The sequence below is a fragment of the Cricetulus griseus genome, chromosome 7 (assembly GCF_003668045.3).
Source record: "Cricetulus griseus strain 17A/GY chromosome 7, alternate assembly CriGri-PICRH-1.0, whole genome shotgun sequence".
Classification (NCBI taxonomy): Eukaryota; Metazoa; Chordata; class Mammalia; order Rodentia; family Cricetidae; genus Cricetulus; species Cricetulus griseus.
The window spans coordinates 84,696,265-84,715,492 of NC_048600.1; the positions used below are offsets into that span (position 1 = coordinate 84,696,265).

General features: G+C 37.6%; 1 protein-coding gene across 4 annotated transcripts in view; it reads left to right on the forward strand.

Annotated features, from left to right (window-relative positions):
* Rabep1 (rabaptin, RAB GTPase binding effector protein 1) overlaps window positions 1-19,228 on the forward strand; it is an 80,445-nt gene that overhangs the window by 27,220 nt on the left and 33,997 nt on the right. For all 4 annotated transcript variants that reach the window (XM_027426885.2, XM_035447976.1, XM_035447975.1 and 1 more), the window contains 4 exons: window positions 1,193-1,396; window positions 3,856-4,016; window positions 8,216-8,335; window positions 15,980-16,115. In XM_027426885.2, the coding sequence (XP_027282686.1) occupies window positions 1,193-1,396; window positions 3,856-4,016; window positions 8,216-8,335; window positions 15,980-16,115 (621 nt within the window). The remainder of the gene's footprint in view (window positions 1-1,192; window positions 1,397-3,855; window positions 4,017-8,215; window positions 8,336-15,979; window positions 16,116-19,228) is intronic.

Here is a 19,228-nt window from a genome sequence, read left to right on the forward strand (position 1 = left end):
AAAATTAAATGGTGAAGGAAAGGAATTTTTCCTCTCTTTGAAGAACTCTGTTTGCTTAGAGAATTGTTCACCATTATTATTTAACATATTAAAATGTATGTTATTGAATATTGATTATAATCCATATTATCCAATATGAAGGAAGAATTAGTACAAGTATAGATTTAAAAGTTGAACATTTTGTGTTCATGGTTTTTTCGAGATACAGTTTCTCTGTATTGCTTTGGAAGTTGTCCTGGAACTCACTCTGTAAACCAGGCTGGCCTCAAACTCGTAGAGATCCGCTTGCCTCTGCCTCCCAAATGGTGGGGTTACAGGTATATGACGCCATGCCCGGCTTAGCCACTTTTTTTTTTTTTTTTAATGGAGAGAATAGTGAGAGTTGGCAGTAAGAGAAAATAGACACATCTCTATATTGGGATAGTAGGCTTATCCTTGTTTTCTTTGTATATGCTAGGCAAGTGCTATACCTCTAAACTGCCTTCCTGACTGTATGCATCCATCTTATTTTTTTGGAAGTCATGACCAAATGTATGTTCTGTCTAGACCTAAGGTGTGTAGTGTACATGTGATATCAACTTAATATTTAAGAGATTATAAGGAGTAACCGAGAGAGTAAGCATAGCTTTATCAATTGTAAGTACTATACAGTCTGGCTTTCTTCCATTAAGTATGCTTGAAGGTTTACTCTTTGGAAGTTACTATACTTACAGGCATTTATAATACATCATTTTATCATTTTAACAGTCCTGTGAAGTGCCCATCTTTAATCTCCATTTTGTAGATTTGGACACTTACACCAGAGTAGTTAAAGAATTTCATTATTAGGGCTGGATAGATGGCTCAGTGTTTAAGAGCTCTGACTGTTTTTCAAAGGACCTGTGATTATTTCTGTTTAGTAAGTTGTAAAAGCCTAAATATATCACCAAAACTGTGACTTTACCCAGTGTTTTATTTTTTATTTCTAAATTATTTATTTATTTATTTATTTATTTATTTTGATTTTTTTGAGATAAGATTTCTCTATAACAGCTCTGGCTGTCCTGGAACTCGCTTTGTAAATAGTTTGTTTTTGAAACCAAGCACACTTTATATTTCTATTTCTAGCGTTTTAAAATCCAATTTCTTCATTTCTTTTGAGTCTGATAAAGTGAACTACACATTAATGGAAAATCTTGTACTTTTTCCCCAGAGGATCTGAAGAGGCAAAATGCAGTATTGCAAGCTGCACAGGATGATTTGGGTCATCTTCGGACACAGCTGTGGGAGGCTCAGGCAGAGATGGAGAATATTAAGGCAATTGCCACAGTCTCTGAGAATACTAAGCAAGAAGCTATAGATGAAGTTAAAAGGCAGTGGAGAGAAGAAGTTGCTTCACTTCAGGCTGTAATGAAAGGTAAAGAAAAGACCAGGTTTTAGACTTTCTAAGATCAACAAATTCTGATGCTTGACACCATTTTCAAATGGCTTTAAAGTGCATTTTGTGTTCATTTGTGGCTTTATGTATTGTCATCCTCAAGATGTCAGATAAAAGGAAAGCCAGAGGTGTTGTAATGGGCACATTGTCAGTGTCTTCTAATAATGAAGATTTACAGTGAGTGTTAGAGATATAATGAATTAAATGAAGGTTGTAGTTACTTGAAAGACTTTTTTTTACGGTTTTATTTATTTATTATGTATACAACATTCTGCTTCCATGTGTATCTGCACACCAGAAGGGGGCACCAGATTTTATAACAGATGGTTGTGAGCCGCCATGTGGTTGCTGGGAATTGAACTCAGGACCTCTGGAAGAGCAGCCAGTGCTCTTAACCTCTGAGCCATCTCTCCAGCCTACTTGTAAGATTTTAAGCAGGGTTTAAACCTATATTTTATTTGTCTAGATTTTTAAGTATAATGTATATTTGTATGTGAAATCTTTGTTTGATTTGATGGGCAAGAATGGCCTTACAGTTAAAATGGACTTTATGGAATGTCAACTTGAGGCCTTTGACCTGAAGAAGTGTAATAGTATGTGTAGCCTCTTTCCTATCAGCACTAACGTACATCATTACTTCCTTGGCTTTTGAGAATGAGGACAAAATGAAACAAGGTATTACCTTAATCTTTGGGATCCTGGAATTAGTTAATATTTTCAAATGTGAACTAATGGCAACTGCATTTGTGTCCCATTTTTTATGTAATATTCTTTGAAAGGCTGCAATTAAGGGTATCTTTGTTTCTGAGTCTATAGCTCTCACTAAGGGCTACTCTGGTCTCATGTAATAAGTCTGACTATATTGGTTTATCTATACAGGAGTTCCTTTTTCTCATAGGAAATCAAGTCCATCTCTAGGTAAGCTAGGGGTGGTCACAATAGTTCTGTGACCCCCACCCATATCCTGGACTTTTCTGGCTGGTTGCTTCTATATAGTTACCATGTTCCTTACAATTTCATCTTTGCTTCATGGCTGAGAAATGGTTATACCTCCTCCAGTCTACATTAGAAACATAATTTTTTTTTTTCTGGAAATCTTCATGCTATATCTTCCTCACACTTTGTTGACCATGTGTGTGGTTAACTAAACTAAAAGAAATCAAAATGTGTGGTTTTAAGTCTATATATTTAGTTTTGTGCTGTGGAGAATCAAATCCAGAGCCATTCACATGTGAGGCAAGTTATCCCACTAAGGTATTTACTCAGCTAGAAAGTGGAGTATTTTTATTGAGCACTGTAAATTCCCAAAGTTTGGTCTTATTAGTAATGAAGAAGGTATAGAAATTGGGGAGAGATGGCTCAGTGGTTAAGAGCACTTGTTCCTCTTGTAGAGGATCTGGGTTCATTTCCTAGCACCCCCAGGGTGGGTTAATTGCAATTCCAGGGGCCCTGGCTCTCTCTTCTGACCTCTATAGACCTCTATAGACCTCTATAGATATGTACATAGTGCAGTATGTACATGCATGGGACACTAAAACCTATATGTAAAATAAAAATAAATCTGGAAAAAAAGGAGTAAAATTTAATGGGCTACCAGTAGTACCTGTCAGGTGATGTTTCAAGACTGTTTTCAACATGAAGTTATTTTGTAAAGACTATATAATTTGTCTGAATTTAGAATTGTAGGTTTTAGTGAAATATTCCAGAAATAATACTTATTTCCTTACACATTCATGTAATTATAATGAAATGTTGTATTTGTTTTGGGGAACATAGTATAGTGTCAGAGAAACGGATTTGGGAGTGGGTCTTAGATGGAAGTTGAAAACTCTACTTCGAACCTTCTCCAGGGTTCCTTGTCAAATAGCATATGGCAGATCTATTGTGAAGATCAATGATGATGATGTAATAAAACCCTTATTTAAACTCATAATAAGAACTAGAATTTTTTTATTTCCAAAAATTTGTCTCTGGGCTAGAGAGGTGGCTCAGCGGATAAGAGCACTGGCTGTTGTTTCAGGGGACCCAGATTCAATTCCCAGAACCCACATGGCAGCTCACAACTGCCTGTAACTTCAGTTCCAAAGGATCTGACACCAAGGGAACTGAAGATATATATATTCATTCAAGCTAAACACCAATGCACATAAAATAAAATAAAAAAATTTTAAAGCAAAAATTGCTGGGCATTGGTGGCGCACGCCTTTAATACCAGTACTCCAGAGGCAGAGGCAGGCAGATCTCTGTGAGTTCGAGGACAGCCTGGTCTACAGAGCGAGTTCCAGGACAACCTCCAAAGCTACACAGAGAAACCCTGTCTCAAAAAAAACAAAAAAAGAAAAGAAAATTGTCTCAAGCTCTTTACATAACTTAAAAAATTTCAGTGTACTAGATATTGCTCCATGATGCTTAGACATGGACTGTGTGATATTTTATAGAGACAGTTCGTGACTATGAGCATCAGTTTCATCTGAGGCTGGAGCAGGAGCGAGCACAGTGGGCACAGTATCGAGAATCTGCAGAGCGGGAAATAGCTGATTTAAGAAGAAGGTTGTCTGAAGGTCAAGAGGAAGAAAATTTAGAAAATGAAATGAAAAAGGTATGCAGGAATATATTTTCCTACATAATTACTTGAGAATAAAAGCAAAGTGTTTAAAAACATTGCTACATAACTGAAAGTTGAACGTTACCCTTTCTTTCTTTTGAGGAATTACTTATGGACTAGACAGCCTTTTCCCCTTGTCCTCCACAGTACATGTGACTAGCCTTTCCATCTTCAGATCTTTGATGAGATATCATTTCTTCATCAGGCCTTTCTTACCTCTTTTATTTAAGGTTACAACCTACCTTCCTCTTCCCACAGGCTTCCAGGACTCTCCGGATTTCAGTACCCTGATTAGGTGGTTTCCTTCCTTCCTTCCTTCCTTCCTTCCTTCCTTCCTTCCTTCCTTCCTTCCTTCCTCTTTCTTTCCTTTCTTTCTTCCTTTCTTTCTTTCTTTCTTTCTTTCTTTCTTTCTTTCTTTCTTTCTTTCTTTCTTTCTTTTCTTTCCCTCCCTTCCTTCCTTCCTTCCTTCCTTCCTTCCTTCCTTCCTTCCTTCCTTCCTCTCTCTTTCTCTTCTCTTTTTTCTTTCTTTCTTGCACAGCGTGTTTCCTCATAAAACAGAGTTCATCTTTTACTGTGTTTGTTTACTGCTTTTTTCTGTTCAATAGAATGTTAACTCCATGAGCATGTAGTTTTTGTGTGTACTAAGTACATAGGGTGTCATCTAGTGCATAGTTGCCCAGTGAGTTCGTGTTGGATGGAGATGTTCCTTGATACCATGTCTAAACATTTTAGAATACTTGTTAATTTTTTATAGCATACCTTAGTTTCTGTGTGACAAATGCTACACGTATTATGTCTGAACAATACCATACAATGTCCACATGTAGATACTGACTCTAATCATGAGGCTCAATGGGAGGAACCCATGTTGACCCAACTCACTGACCCTCATTGAGAACATTCTAGCCCTTCAATCTTATTTTATGAATTTATAATTTTTTTTTTTTGGTTTTTCGAGACAGGGTTTCTCTGTGTAGCTTTGGAGCCTATCTTGGCACTCGCTCTGTAGACCAGGCTGGCCTCGAACTCAGAGAGATCCTCCTGCCTCTGCCTGGGATTAAAAGTGTGTGCCACCACCATCTAGTAGCATATGTATTTTTAAGAACATAGAATAATTAAAAATTAAATTTTCTTTTAAAATGGTTAATAATGATCTTTGGCTACTAACCCTTGTTCCATTCTTTATATAAATGTGTATTTATCATTTCCATGATCACTATTTTGCTATTTTTAAAAAGTTTTAGTTTTAAAACTAAATTTTATTTTTATAAAATTTATAGTGTGTATGTGTGTTTGTGCCCATGTGTGATGCTAGAGATGCATATCAGGTGACTTTCTCTATCATTGTACCTCTGTATTATTTTGAATCTTCTTTTAATTAAAATTTCTTTCATCCCATATGTTTTGATTATGTTTTTCCTTCCCCCAACTTTTCCCAGATCCTCCTCACCCTCACCTAGCTTCATGTTCTCTTTCTGCCTCTCTCTCAAAAACAAAACAAAAAATGAAAATCAAATAAAAAGGTAATAAGACAATAAAAAATACCAAACCAAAACAAAAGCACACAAAAACCATGGAGTCTTATGTTTTATGTTGACCTGCCCTAATGTGTGGTTGATATACCCAGTGATCTCTATTGGAAAGAGCTGATTCTTTTGCCAACAGGTCTCATTTGCAAATAGTGCCTTGGCTAGGGGTGGGACTTTGTGTCCACTTCTCCCTGCTGGGATTTTGTCTTACCTGAACTCGTTTAGGTCTTGTGTGTACTGACTGTTGAAGTCTCTGTGCATTCATATGTGCACATCAGCCCTGTTATGTCTAGAAGGTGCTGTTTCCTTGGAGTCATCCACCACATTTTGCTCTTATAATCTTTCTGTATGGTTCCCTGAGTCTTGAGGGGGAGGGGTTTGATAAAGACGTCCCACTTAGGGCTGAGTGCTCCAAAATCTCTCACTCTCTGCACATTGTCCACTTTGGGTTAATAATCATGTACTGAAGGAAGAATCTTCTCATGAGGGATGAGTGATGTTCCATGGATATAGCAATATATCATTAGGAGTCACTTTATGGCTGTGTTCCTTTAGCAGAATAACAGTAGTAAGTTTCCCCTATGACCTATCTAGTCTCAGGTTCTTGGCCACGTTATCAGTGTCAGGTATAGGTTCCGTCTTAAATGGAGTGAGCCTTAAATCCAACTGGGGGATGGGGTGGGTCGATTGGTTGCTCCCATGACATTTGTGCCACTGTTGCACTAGTAAATCTTGCAGACAGGATGCTGTTTGTTTGTTTTTTTTTAAGAGTTATATTTTATTTAGTTTTTGACAGTTTCATACAATATATCTTGGGCGTATTTATTTCCAATTCCTAGTTTCCCATCCCTTTCCTCCATTTACTTTTATTTTATTTTATTATTCTTTCTTTTTTTGAGACAGGGTCTCTACATCCCTGGCTGGTTCATATACTTGGAACTCTCTATGTAGATGAGGCTGGCTTTGAAACTTACAGAGATCTGCACACAACTCCACATTGGGTACCTTACTTTTTGAGACAAGGTCTTCCACTGAACCTGGAGCTCACTAATTAGGCTAGACTGTCTGGCCAGTGGACTCAAGATCCTCCTGCTTCTGCTTCCCAATGCTGGCATTACAGGTGCATGCAGCTACACTTGGCTTTCTGCATGGTTCCAAACCCTGGTCCTCATGCTTGTGCAGTGAGCACTGCACCAACTGAATCATCTCCTAGACCCTCCATGAATTTTATTCACTTACTTATTTTTTATTGTTTGTATATGTGTTTATAGAGTACATACATATGAATTCAGGTGCCCTCAGAATCCTGATGTATCAGATTCCCTGGAGCTAGACTAGAGTTACAGGTGTCAGGAGCTGCCTGACATGGGTACTGGGAATCAAACAAACTTAGGTCATCTACAAGAACAATACATGCTTTTAACCTCTGAGCCATCTCTCAAGCCCCAACAAGTTTTCTTTTTTTTAAAGACAGGGTTTCTCTGTGTAACCACCCTGATTGTCCTGGAACTTGTTCTGTAGATCAGGCTGGCCTCAGACTCACAGAGATCCACCTGCCTCTACCTCCTGAGTGCTGGGATTGATAGGATTAATGACACACACCATTGCTGCCTCCTGGCTTAACTATTACTTTTTAGGAGGTTTTTTTTTTTTTTTTTTTTTTTAGTATAAAATTTTATGAATATTATATTGTTTCAATATACTCATGTTCAGTTTTCTAACATTTTATCTTATAGTATGTTGCACTTGTTAGAGTTAACAAACTAATACTAGCTCATCATTAGTAACAAAGGTTTGGTCTTTGTATTCAGATTGTATTAGTTTTAGCCATTGTCTCTTATGTCCTTTTTTCTTTCCTGTTTCAGACTCCCATCCAAGAAACCACACTGCATTTAGTCATGCACTCATGTAGTTGTAGGCATGGTTTAGCTGTAACAGCTTCTCAATTTTATTTTTATTTTAATGATCTTTCTATCTTTATTATTATTGTATGTGTATATAATGTGGAATATATATTCAGACATGCATGTGGAGGTCAGAGAGCAACTTTAGGGAGTTCTCTTTTTCCACTGTTGATTCTGGAGTTTGAACTCCAATCAACAGGCATGCACAGCTACCTAATGTGTGTCCTAGGAACTGATAGAACAACAGTACATGCTCTTAAGTACTTCGTTATATCCCTAGCCCACAAGCTCTGTTCTGTTTACAGAAGAACACATATGTTCTTTGCGTGAACCTAGGGTCAAATATCATATTAAACAAAATAAACTATACTCAGATAAACATCACACTGTCTCAAATATGGAATATAGGGTGTGTGTATGTGTTTCATAAAAGACAACTAGGAGCTATTTGGGGAAAGAAAAGACAAATGAGTGAGGAAAATGAAATGAGAGGATGATGGTTGGTATTAATATGTTCAAGTATATGATAAACTGGAATGACATCTATTTTTGAAGCCCATCATTTTGTAAATATAATGACTGTATGTTAATAAAAATCCAAAGAAAAAAACTTGAATAAAATGAGAATTGGTATTCAATTTTATGAATGCTAATAAAGTATATGGTATAATTGTTACACTAATTTTTAGCAAATGGGTGGACTAGAGTTTCTTAGAAGAGCAATCAGTAAGTTGTTGCATTTAATTCCTTGTAATCATAGGCCCAAGAAGATGCTGAAAAGCTTCGATCTGTCGTGATGCCCATGGAGAAGGAAATTGCAGCTTTGAAAGATAAATTGACAGAAGCTGAAGAGAAGATTAAAGAGCTGGAGGCCTCAAAGGTTGTGAAATGCTGTTGTCCATCTGCTCCAATGCCAGGAGCAAAATTAAAATCTCTTAAGAAGTAGTGGTGGGAAATGACTTAGTCAAGCATCTCAAGAACCTTACTTCTGTTTAAAATTCAAAAACAAAATGAAAGCAAACCTGCTCTGTGGTAATTTGGCCTTTGATTATTTAAACCCTCAGTCATGATTGTTGTAATTTTAAAAAGTGGCAAGCAAGAGAAAGATGCCATGCTATAGAGCTTGGGTGGAGGGTTTTTTTTGTTGGGGGAAAGTGAATGAATCATGAATGAAGACTTGTGTTCAGTTATCCATTTTATCAACGTGAGACTCCAGCTTTCTTTTTGCTTTTAACAAGTCATCTTTATTGGTTTATTTTTGTAAGACAGGGTTTCATGTAACTCAGGGTGGCCTTGAACTTGTTGTGTATTCCATCTCTGTTTTACTCAGCTCTGGGGATCAGACCCAGGGCTTTAGGCAGAGCACTCTGACAACTGAGCTACATTCCTAGCCTTAGTTTTCTTACTTAGGAAAAGATGCTGCTTATAGTTGACTTTGTTTCCTCACCCTAGTTCTAGGAGATCTTTTAGACTGGATGTACTTCCTATTGACCATATACACAGCATGGCTAGGATGTGGTTTCTTGGTGCAGTGCCTCTCCAGCATGCTCAAGGCCTTGACTTTGACCCTCAGCACTGCATAAGCTGGGCCTGGTGACTGATGTTCCATAATAGGAACCCTGTGGGATGTAGAGGCAAGAGGAAATTAAGTTTGGGGTCATCTTCAGCTCCACAGTGAGTTTGAGGCCAGTTTATATTACATGGGATGCTGCCTTTAAAAAGTCAAACCAAACAAAAACAGAAGTGGAAACATTAATATCTGTTTTTAGTGCTGGAGATTGAACCTAGGGCCTTACTGACATATGCTAGGCAAGGGCTCTACTACTGAGAAAATTCTTTATTAATGAAAGAAAGTAAGAGATTAGAGGTGTAGTTGAGTGGTTCGGTGCTGACACTTGTCTAGTATGGATGAGGGTCTGGGTTTGATAGTCAGTACTAAAAGAAAATAGAGTCAGCAAGATAAAGGTGCTTGCCTTCAAGCCTGAGGGTCTGTGTTTGATCTCTTCTACCCACATGGTGAAAAGGAGAACTGACTTCCGAGCGTTGTCTTTTCACCTGCTCGAAGGTCCTCTGACCTCCATGTGCTCACTGTAGCACTCATGTGCACACACACACACACACACACACACACACACACACACACACACACACACACACACACACACACACGCACGCACGCGCTCGTGTCCCCGTGTGTTGCCCCCTTTTTTTTTTTTTTTTTTTTTTTTGGTTTTTTTTTTTTTTGAGACAGGTTTTCTCTGTGTAGCTTTGGAGCCTATCCTGCACTTGCTCTGGAGACCAGGCTGGCCTCGAACTCACAGAGATCCACCTGCCTCTGCCTCCCGAGTGCTGGGATTAAAGGCGTGCACCACCAAGGCCCGGCAAGACTGTGTGTTTCTTAAAAGGCATTTAACGAAACAAGACTGAACATAAAGAAATAAACCAGGCCTGGTAGCTTATACTCAGGAGGCTGAAGTAGGAAAATTGCTGTGAATATAAGGTCAGCTTAAGCAACAAAGTGAGATCTTGTCTTAATAAGCACACAAGTAGAATAAAGGGATAAATAAAAATATGTTGTATAAAGCCTAACCGAAAGAAAACTGATATAATCAAGTATAACATAAAATAGGTTAAGGGGTGGCTAGTAGAGATTAGTGCTAGAGAGATGGCTCATCAGTTAAAAGTGCTTAGTGCTCCTTCAGAGAATTTCCAGGGTCAGTTCCCAGCACCCACATGGCAGCTCACAACCATCTGTAATCCCAGTTCCTGGGGATCTGACACCCTCTTCTGCTGTCTGTGGACACTAGCACATACATGGTGAACATGAATGTATGTGGGCATGCACACATCTACACAAATAATTTACAACAAAAGGAGTAGAGATAATAACTATATAGTAGTCAAAAACTCAGCATTTAGTAGGCTGTATGACTTAGTGAAATTTCTTATCCTTTGGATTTTCAACTGTAAAATTAGGATAATAGAGAGGTTGGGTCCAAAAAGAAGAAAAAAAGATTTGGATAAGGTAGAGGCAGGTGGATCTTTGTGTTCTAGGCCAGTCAGGGCTATACAGAGAAACCCTGTTTTGAAAAACAAAACAAAAATAAAATGAAAAAAGATTGTCTTACAAGGTTGTTATGAGCCATATTCAAATTAGAACATATAAATGCTTTGGGCAATGCATGAGAAAAGGTATCATTTCCAGGTACATCATGTTTTATTTCAACATTATGATATATTTATCTTTTCCTTCTGTATCTTAACTTTTTAAAATAAGGTCATATAGTATCAATTTTCACAGAATTAATGTTATTATGGACCCAATACTCTGATCACATTTTTTTTATAATAAAATATCAAAAGATGGATTAAGAAAAAAGCTGATGGAAAAAAATCACAAAGTACTTACGGTGGTGTAAATATCTTGTATTTTTTTTTGTTGTTGCCAGTCAGTGCATTTAATTAGGGTTATTTCCAGGAACAGGGGCCACTTACTATGGCTACCCCATTAAAGAAAATGTCTTTTTCTCTGCCAAGAACTACTAACTAACTGTATAAATTCTTAGGGAGGAGAGGCCCTTCATGACAAGATGGTGATGCGTCCAGTCTTATGCAGGTAGTCACAGCTGCTTCTGCAGCAGCCATTACCTGCCCTGAAAACAGTGTTCCACAGTTCTCCAGCACTTCATCTATCTCTTACATTCTTTATATCCCCTCTTCTTCAAGTGGCCTTGGAAGGGAGGTATAGACGTAACATTTGAGTTCAGCAATAACTTACTCTCAGTTCTTTGCCCAGTTGTGAGTCTATGCAGTACTACCTGTTACAAAAAGAAGCAAACACCAGCACTGTTTTAGGGGAATATACAATTTAACAATCACATCATGTCTACTTAGCCAACCAACATTAGTAGTTTGCCCACTAGGGCCTATGACCTCCCAGCCATGGATACATTTTTGCCTGGCTGGTTGGTCATGTTGCACCCAGAGTCTGCAACTGAATAAGACTATTGGTGACAGTTTTCTTTCAACAGCCTACGTAACAACTTTAGTATTCTGAAGGCTAGCCAACAGGAAGGAAGCTTCCAGCTTAGTCTCATCTTGATTTCTTTATAAATCTACAACTGAAGCAGTGGGATCTTAGCATCTTGTGATAGGCAACCAACAGATATAAATATTTAACATACACTTAATGGGAAAATAAAAACAGTAAAAAGTGAAAATAAATGGAAGGAAATACAGAATCAGAAATTATTGAAATAGGAAAATTAGAGAATCAAGGAGAATGTCAGCATAAAAAGGTGGAAAAATTTGTACAGAAAATTGAAAAAAATCAAAATGGGACATGACTACTGATATAAAAGTAGTAGATACTATAAATAGTGTTATACTAGTACATTTGAAAAAAAAAAGTGAAAAAAATTCTGCTGGTCATGGTAAGTGCTAGTAATCCAAGCACTTTGGAAGCAGTGGTAGAAGGATCAGACTGTCAAGGTAAGTCTGAACTAGAGAGGCCTTTTGCAAAACAAAACAAGTTATTATAACAGGCAATTAATCAAATTGTCCTCAAGATAAAGTAGGAAAACTAAAGTAGTGATTATTATAGAACCTGGAGCCAAAAGTCTTGTGATATATTATATATATATATATATATATTATATATATATATATATATGAATGTTACTGGTTTGTTTGGTGTTTGTGCGCAGGTGTGAAAGCCCATATGAGATCATGGAGGCAAAGCGGGATGTGTAGCATGTTGTTCTGTCGCTCTCTGCTTTGTTCCTTTGAGATAAGGTCTCTCACTTGAACTTGGAGCTAGGCTAGTGGCTAGTAAGTGCCAGGAAACTTTCTATCTCCAAGTCCCCACAGTGCTGCATCTACACATCCCTAGATCTTTTGTCTAGGCTCTGGGGTTTTGAACTGAGGTTCTCATGCTTTCACAGCTCAGAAAGGCCTAAGACTTGCTATGTAGCTGAGAGTGATCTTGAAATTTGATCTTCCTGTCTCTACCTCTCAGATGCTAGGAGTTTAGACAAGTGCCAGCATATGTTTATGTGGTGCTGGAGATCTGACCTGAGGTTTCCTGCATGCCAGTAAAGCCGTCTACCTGCTGAGCTATAATGTCAGCCTTGGGTCAAACCAGTCTTTATCTTGCTTCTCCTTCCCAGTAAACATCAGACTTAGTTGGTTTGGGGGCCATGTTTGTCCAGACAGAGTGATAACCTTATATTTTACAAACAGTATTAATGAATAGGAAAAGAAGGTTCTCTCATGTGACTAGTAAATCAAATAACACAGGAAGATAAAAAAAAAAAAAAGCCCTTAGGTAACAGCCAAAAATATACACAAATTCTCACATTTGAATATGGTGTATCATTTGAAACTGATGTATTGCAGAAGATTGTAAAACAATAAATATATTTATGTTGGATTTGGAAAGATTGATTAATTTAATTATATAATAACTTAATGAAAGGTTATTAAACCTTCATCAAACACAGTGAAAGAATGTGTAACAGTCTTAACGTTAATGATGGGAACATTATCTGAGGAACTGTACTCAGTAATTTTGTCTAGGTGGTTTTGTTTATTTGCTTGTTTTGTGTTTTGGTCCAAGAAGATGCAAACCAACATCAAGAGAGACAGGACAGGAAAAAGATTAGTAGTTCACACCTGTAATCCCAGCAATAAGGAGTTGAGTACCACCCTTTAATTAACACACACACACACACACACACACACACACACACACTTACTTTAGACTTTTGAGACCAGCTCTTTCTCGCTGTATAGCTCGGGCTGGCCTCAAACTCAGTATCCTCCTGCTTCCCTCTCAGATGCTGGGATTTCAGGCATGTGGAACTATGCTCCTTAAGTTCTTAAAAATAAGATAAAATACTGACTCTGGAAGAAGTATTAACAAATTTGGCTATATTCTGATACAAGTTTCCTTGTTAAAAGAAAATCTATAAAGTTGAAAGGAGAAGTTATACACTGTGAGGGGGAAAAAGGTACAAGTCATATCTGACAAAGTTATCCAAAATTAACAAAACTCTGCAAAGTCCTTCTATGAAAAAAAAGGCCCAGAAGAAAATAATTGGAGTGTACGAATATACAGTCACAGAGGAGATAACAGATAGTTCATAATACATTTCTGAAAATCTTCAGAGTTGAGTGTGGTGGTGCATATCCTTAATCCCAGCACTCAGGAGGCAGAGTCATTCCAATCTCTGCGTTTGAGGGCAGCCTGGTATAGAGTTTGTGAGTTGTAGGACAGCCAGGCCTATATAGAGAAACACACAAAAAGTTCATCCACATTAGGAATCAGGGAAATGCAAATGAAAGTGGGATTCTATTTTAGTCTAAAAAAACGCTCTAAAGTCACAGATTTGTTGAACCACTCATGGTTCAAATGTACAAAACAGGTCCAACAGCTTCCTTCCTCTTTCTCCTAATACCCTCCCCCCCTTTGGAAAGGTACTGTCAGCAGTTTGTTCTCTCCCTGTTTTTGTTGCTTGGAATGTTACAATTGTCCATTTGTGTGATTTTTTTTTTCTTAATTTTTAAAATTTTTTTTGAGGGGTGTGTGTGGGGGGGGGGGCGCGCGCTGCGCGCGCATGCTTGGGGGTGTATCTTACAATCTTACAGTGTAACCCTGGGTAATCTGGAACTTGCAGCAGTCCTCCTGTCTCAGCCTCTTTTTTTTTTTTTTTTAAACATTTTTTATTATTTTTTACATTCCAATCCCAGTTCCCCCTCCCTCCTATCCTGCTCCTACCACTCCTCCCATCTGCAGATTCTTATCACTTTGCCATGTTGACTGATTGTCAGCTTCCAGCAAAGCACTATACTGCAGTAAATGATCATTTTAGTCTCTGACTTACAAAATCTCGGAGTAAAGATCACTGAGATCAGATGTCCTGCCTTATTAATTAATTTTTTTTTTCAAGACAGGGTTTCTCTGTGTAGCCGTCTGTCCTGGAACTCACTCTGTAGACCAGGCTGGCCTCCAACTCAGATCCAACTGCCTCTGCCTCTCTAGTGCTGGGATTAAAGGTGTGTGCCACCACTACCCATCAAGCTGGCTATTTTAAACTTGAAAAAGTAGGTTGGTTCATGAAGAAGACTTTGAATTTGAAACTAGGTGTGACCATTTGAAAAAAACTGCACGTTACCCATAAATACTGAGGATAGACAGTTTACATGACAGCAAGATAAAACAAGTGATACTTTTATCCTGCATTTTTGTTTTTGTTTTTAGTAATACCAAATTTTGTTTTGGCTGTGTTTGTTTCAATTATTTAGGTTGTGTTACTAATCTGAGTGTTACAACAGGAAATATATTATGAAAAGACAGGATTTAAATTTTTTTTTCTGTACTTGCCTTCAAGTTTGTTTGATATGATGAGATTAGTAATTTTTTACATCATGACTTCCTCTCTTTTGAAAAAAAAACTTCAACTGTCATGATACACATGTGAACATCAGAAGACAACTTACAACAGTTCTTTCCTTCTACCGAGAGGGTTCCCTGGATCAAACTCAGGTCATTAGTCTTGGTGGCAAGCACCTTTATCGAGCTGAGCCATCTTGAGGTTCTAACCTCCTCGTTAACTCCCATGGGTATATGAATTGATCAGAATGAGTTGTTTTTATAAATCTAAGCCATCTGGAATCATCTCACCAGAAATCAAAAGTTAAGAAAGGACCTGGAGATATGGCTCAGAGGTTAAGAGCATTGGCTGCTCTTCCAGAGGTCCTGAGTTCAATTCCCAGCAACCATATGGTGGCTCACAACCATCTGTAATGAGATCTGGTGCCCTCTTCTGGCATGCAGGCATATAAGCAGGCACAACACTGTATAAATAAATAAATCTTTGCTTTAAAGTCATAAGAATGTTATGCCATTTTTATCTTACCTAAAAGGAGGGGAGAGGTAATGGGTTAGACTTCAATCCCTGGAACCTATAGTGGAAAAATGGGTGTGGTGGGTGTGTTTGTAATTATAGCACGAGAGAGGTGGAGACAGATACTTGGGGCCTACTGGCTAGCCACCCTAACCTACTGGGTAAGTTCCAGGTCAGTGACATACCCTATTTCAAAAAAACAAAACAAAAGCCCCAGGAGGCTGTGCCCAAGGAATGACACCTGTAGTTGTGTAATTTACACACACAGGTCCTTTGTGCATTTGTGCATATATGTGTACTTGTACCTAAATGTGAGCATGTGTGCATGCACACATGTAAGCAAATCACATCTGTGTTGTTGAAAAGGAGAACAAGTAAGCATATACATGCATTGCTCTGGAAATAGAAATTAAAAGTACATTTTTTAAAAAACATGGTATAAAATCTTTACATATAAATTCAATTATATATTTACCTAAAAGAATTATAGTTAGCATCTGTTAATTCTGTTATTTTCTAAATTTATATCATTTTAAAGTTTAAAATACAGCCACTGATATTTACTCTATTTGTCATTTCTACTAGAGTTGTAAAGTTGAGTTTTATACTTCTTTCAGGTTAAGGAACTGAATCATTATCTGGAAGCTGAGAAGTCCTGTAGGACTGATCTGGAGATGTATGTAGCTGTTTTGAATACTCAGAAATCTGTTCTACAGGAAGATGCCGAGAAATTGAGGAAAGAATTGCATGAAGGTAAATAAACATATGTTATATACATTTTACTTTATATTCTTCCAAGAGAATTATATAAGTAAAATTCATATTTATTAATAACAGCAACAAATCCTAAACCACCAATGCACCATGCTAGGGATTCAATTTAAGCTTTATTGTCCAGTTTGAAAAGTCTTATGAAAGCTGCTAAAGGAATTTGGATTGCTAGTAGCCTCTCCTTCCACCACTACCACAGTAATAACTTCACAAGGCATAAGCTCTGGGCAGAAAGGTAAGGAAGTTAGACATTTTCTGCTTAAAGTGCTTTAGTTTGCACAGTCATTTAGAGAGAGGCAAATTAGCAAAAGTGAGAGTTGGCTAGAAAGGACCTCATGTAGTATCCTGCTTTCTAAGGGACAGTTTTGATTTCACTGTTGAAGTAGCAATGTGATGTGCAAGTGAACTCTGTGTTTTCACAAATAAAAAAGTTTAAAAAGCAGCTGGCTTGTGTGTGGTGGGTTACACCTATAGTCTTAATACTTGAGAAGCTGAAACAGAGGAATCATTATGATTTGACTCTGTCTCAAAAAAGAAAAAAAAACATGGATTAGAGAGATAGTAGTGCTGTTAAATGCTGACCTATTTTATAATTTTTTATTTTTTTGAGACAGTGTTTCATTGTGTAATCTTGGCTATCCTGGAACTCACTCTGTAGACTAGGCTGGTCTCAAACTCACAGAGATCCACCTGCCTTTGCTGAGATTAAAAGCATACTCCACCACTACCCAGGGAGCACTGTTGTTCTTTCAGAGGAGAGATTTGATTGTCAACTCACAATTACCTATAACACTAACACCTACTCTGGGGTATCCAGGATTCTCTTCATACTCCTGCAGGCACCTGTACTTATGTGCATATAATCATACTCCCCCTCATATGTGAATGATTAAAAATTAAATACTTTTAAGAATCATTTTATTTTTTGAGATCATAATAAAATTGCATCATTTTTCCGTTCCATTTCTTCTTCCAAATGAACCCTCCTGTAAGTCTTGTTCCCTTTCAAATTCTGGGCCTCTCTTAACTTTTTTTTTAAGATTTTTATCTATTATGTATATAACATTCTGCTTCCATGTATATCTGCACAGCAGAAGAGAGCACCAGATCTCATAACAGATGGTTGTGAGCCACCATGTGGTCGCTGGGAATTGAACTCAGGACCTCTGGAAGAGGAGCTACTTCTCTTAACCTCTGAGCCATCTCTCCAGCCCTCCTGGGCCTCTCTTTTAAAAACAAAACCTAAAAACCAAACCAAGCAAAAGAAAAAGACATCATAAAATTGAATATTTGGGATACAGAGTGGTAATTGCTGTTTCCTTAACACAGGTAACAAGTCAGAGCAACACATGTAGCAGCTGCAATTCTGAGGTCACTGAGACTGGTGGCACACAGTATGATCCACTTAGACTTGGAGGCAGGAGAGCAAGAAGTTCAAGGTCATCTTTAGTTGCCATTTATCAAGTTGGAATCCAGCCTAGGACAGAGACCCCATTCCCCCACATCCCTAGAAGACATCTGTAGCAACTATATGGAAATATGAAAACAGTTATAATTTCTGTTGGTAATGGTGTAGCTATAGTTATGCTCCTGTGGTTTGTTGCCTACATTTCACAATAGTTTAATAGAAGGAAATAAGCCTGGTCTCCAGAGCGAGTGCCAGGATAGGCTCCAAAGCTACAGAGAAACCCTGTCTCGGAAAAAAAAAAAAAAAAAGGGAAATAATGAAATTCAGCTAGGGGATAGTGAAAGTAAAGTTGTAACTATTAAAAACAGAGAGGTGAGTACTCCTGCATACCCCCAGCCTCCTCTTAATTTTTTTTCTTACACATATTGAAATCTATTTGAAATTTTACTTGAAATATATCTTAGTATATAGGATTTAGTCTGTGGTGGTAGAATCCTATAGTGAATACTTTTATCAAATGCTGTGGAAAGAGATATGAACAATGTAGTATTATATATGAGCTAGCTTTCCCCTCTAAATAGTTGAAAACTGAAGTATATGCCTAATATTGCTACATAAGGTGTAAAAATATCCCAACCTTTGATCAGGTCTTGACCTTTAGGAAACAGTTTTTGCATGTGCTGTTAATCAGAAAGACACCTATACTGTCAGTGGGTATCCAAAAGAAAGAGGTTTCAATATGATTAAAATCAAAGTTGTTATTTAAATTTAAAATTTGTGTCCTAGTCCTTCTAAAAATAGTGTAAGACATTGAGGTTATCAAACTTTCCTTATATATATGAGAAAAGTATGAAAAGGTCCATTAAAATGAAGAAGTAATAATAATAATTTCTGGTGGTTGGGGGCAGTTTGGTGGTAGAGTATTTGCCTAGCAAGCACAATGCCCTGGATTTGGTCCTTAGCTCTGAAAAAACAAGCAATCAAAACAAAACAAAAACACCAGTTATTTCTGTATGGACACATAATACATCAAAAAAAAGTGTCGTAGGGTGGTCAAGATGGCTCAGTGACCAAGTCTGATGACCTGAGTTCAAGCCCCAGGATCTACTTAGTAGGAGGAGAAAACTGGCTTCTGCAAGTTGGCCTCTGACCTCCACATAAATACAACCACAAACACAAAATAACTAATTAAAAATGTAATAAAAAGTAAAAGGAAAAATAATAGTATCTTTAAAAGAAGAGAGATAAAAATTGAGAGGCAATGTAACAGTCTAACATTAGGTTAGAATCTAACCTAGTTATTAGTTATACAGTCATTCAGGCAACTGCTGGTCAGAGCCACTGCAGGTTAGAGCTGCCTGCCCTACTGGGTCAGGACATGGAGACTTTGTATTTTAGGCTTTGTCAGGTGGGATGTAAATAAGCTTTTGAAGACTTTTAAAACAGTATTATATTTTCTCAATACTGTTTCTTTGTGGTATATCATGTGTTGTATCCTAGGAGAACATAGAGATAATTAAAGAAACCCTAACACTTTTTATTTAATTCAGGTTTTCTAAAACTTAAAAAGGGCAGAGTTGTTTGTTCCTAAGGGCACAGTTGGGGTCACTTTGCTTTAGAGGGTTGGTGGGAATAGTCATCATATTCAGGGGTAGATTGCTCCTTGGTGTCAGTCAAGAGACGCTCA